The sequence below is a fragment of the Nanorana parkeri genome, unplaced genomic scaffold (assembly GCF_000935625.1).
Source record: "Nanorana parkeri isolate BGI_ZX_2015 unplaced genomic scaffold, ASM93562v1 scaffold4298, whole genome shotgun sequence".
In the NCBI taxonomy this organism is placed as follows: Eukaryota; Metazoa; Chordata; class Amphibia; order Anura; family Dicroglossidae; genus Nanorana; species Nanorana parkeri.
In genome coordinates this window covers 6,708-7,161 of record NW_017310561.1, presented here as the reverse complement: position 1 = coordinate 7,161, position 454 = coordinate 6,708, and the positions used below count along the sequence as shown (strand labels likewise).

Genomic DNA, 454 nt, shown 5'->3' with positions numbered 1-454 from the left:
GAAATGATTGTACAGACCGAGGTCAGCGCACCGTCACCGGACGTAGAACCTGCGTCGCGCTCGCGGTATTGGACGATGAACGCGGCGTTGGGGACGGGCGCCGGCGATGTATGGGAGGAGGGAAGGAGCAGCGAGAGGGAATGATGGAGGGTGCAATGTTCTGCAGTACACGAGGAGGGAATGATGGAGGGTGCGATGTTCTGCAGTACACGAGGAGGGAATGATGGAGGGTGCGATGTTCTGCAGTACACGAGCAGCGAGAGGGAATGATGGAGGGCGCGATGTTCTGCAGTACACGAGGAGGAAGGAATGTGATGTTTCAGCCCATCAGGTCCATGAAGACGGCCTTTGTTGTGGTTTGTCCGAAGATGAAGGTTCCGAGCGCTACCATGGCAACCGCGTACGTGATCAGGGCCCACCAGCTGCAAGAGTAAGAGAAGCAGTTAGGGAGGGG

The 454-nt window shown here is 57.5% G+C and overlaps 1 protein-coding gene across 1 annotated transcript in view; it reads right to left on the bottom strand.

The window, feature by feature from the left end:
- Nucleotides 1-319: 319 nt before the first annotated feature.
- Nucleotides 320-454, bottom strand: part of SLC38A7 (solute carrier family 38 member 7) — a 4,636-nt gene continuing 4,501 nt past the window's right edge. Inside the window, exon 10 of the mRNA XM_018575628.1 lies at nucleotides 320-422. Within this exon, the coding sequence (XP_018431130.1) occupies nucleotides 320-422 (103 nt within the window). The remainder of the gene's footprint in view (nucleotides 423-454) is intronic.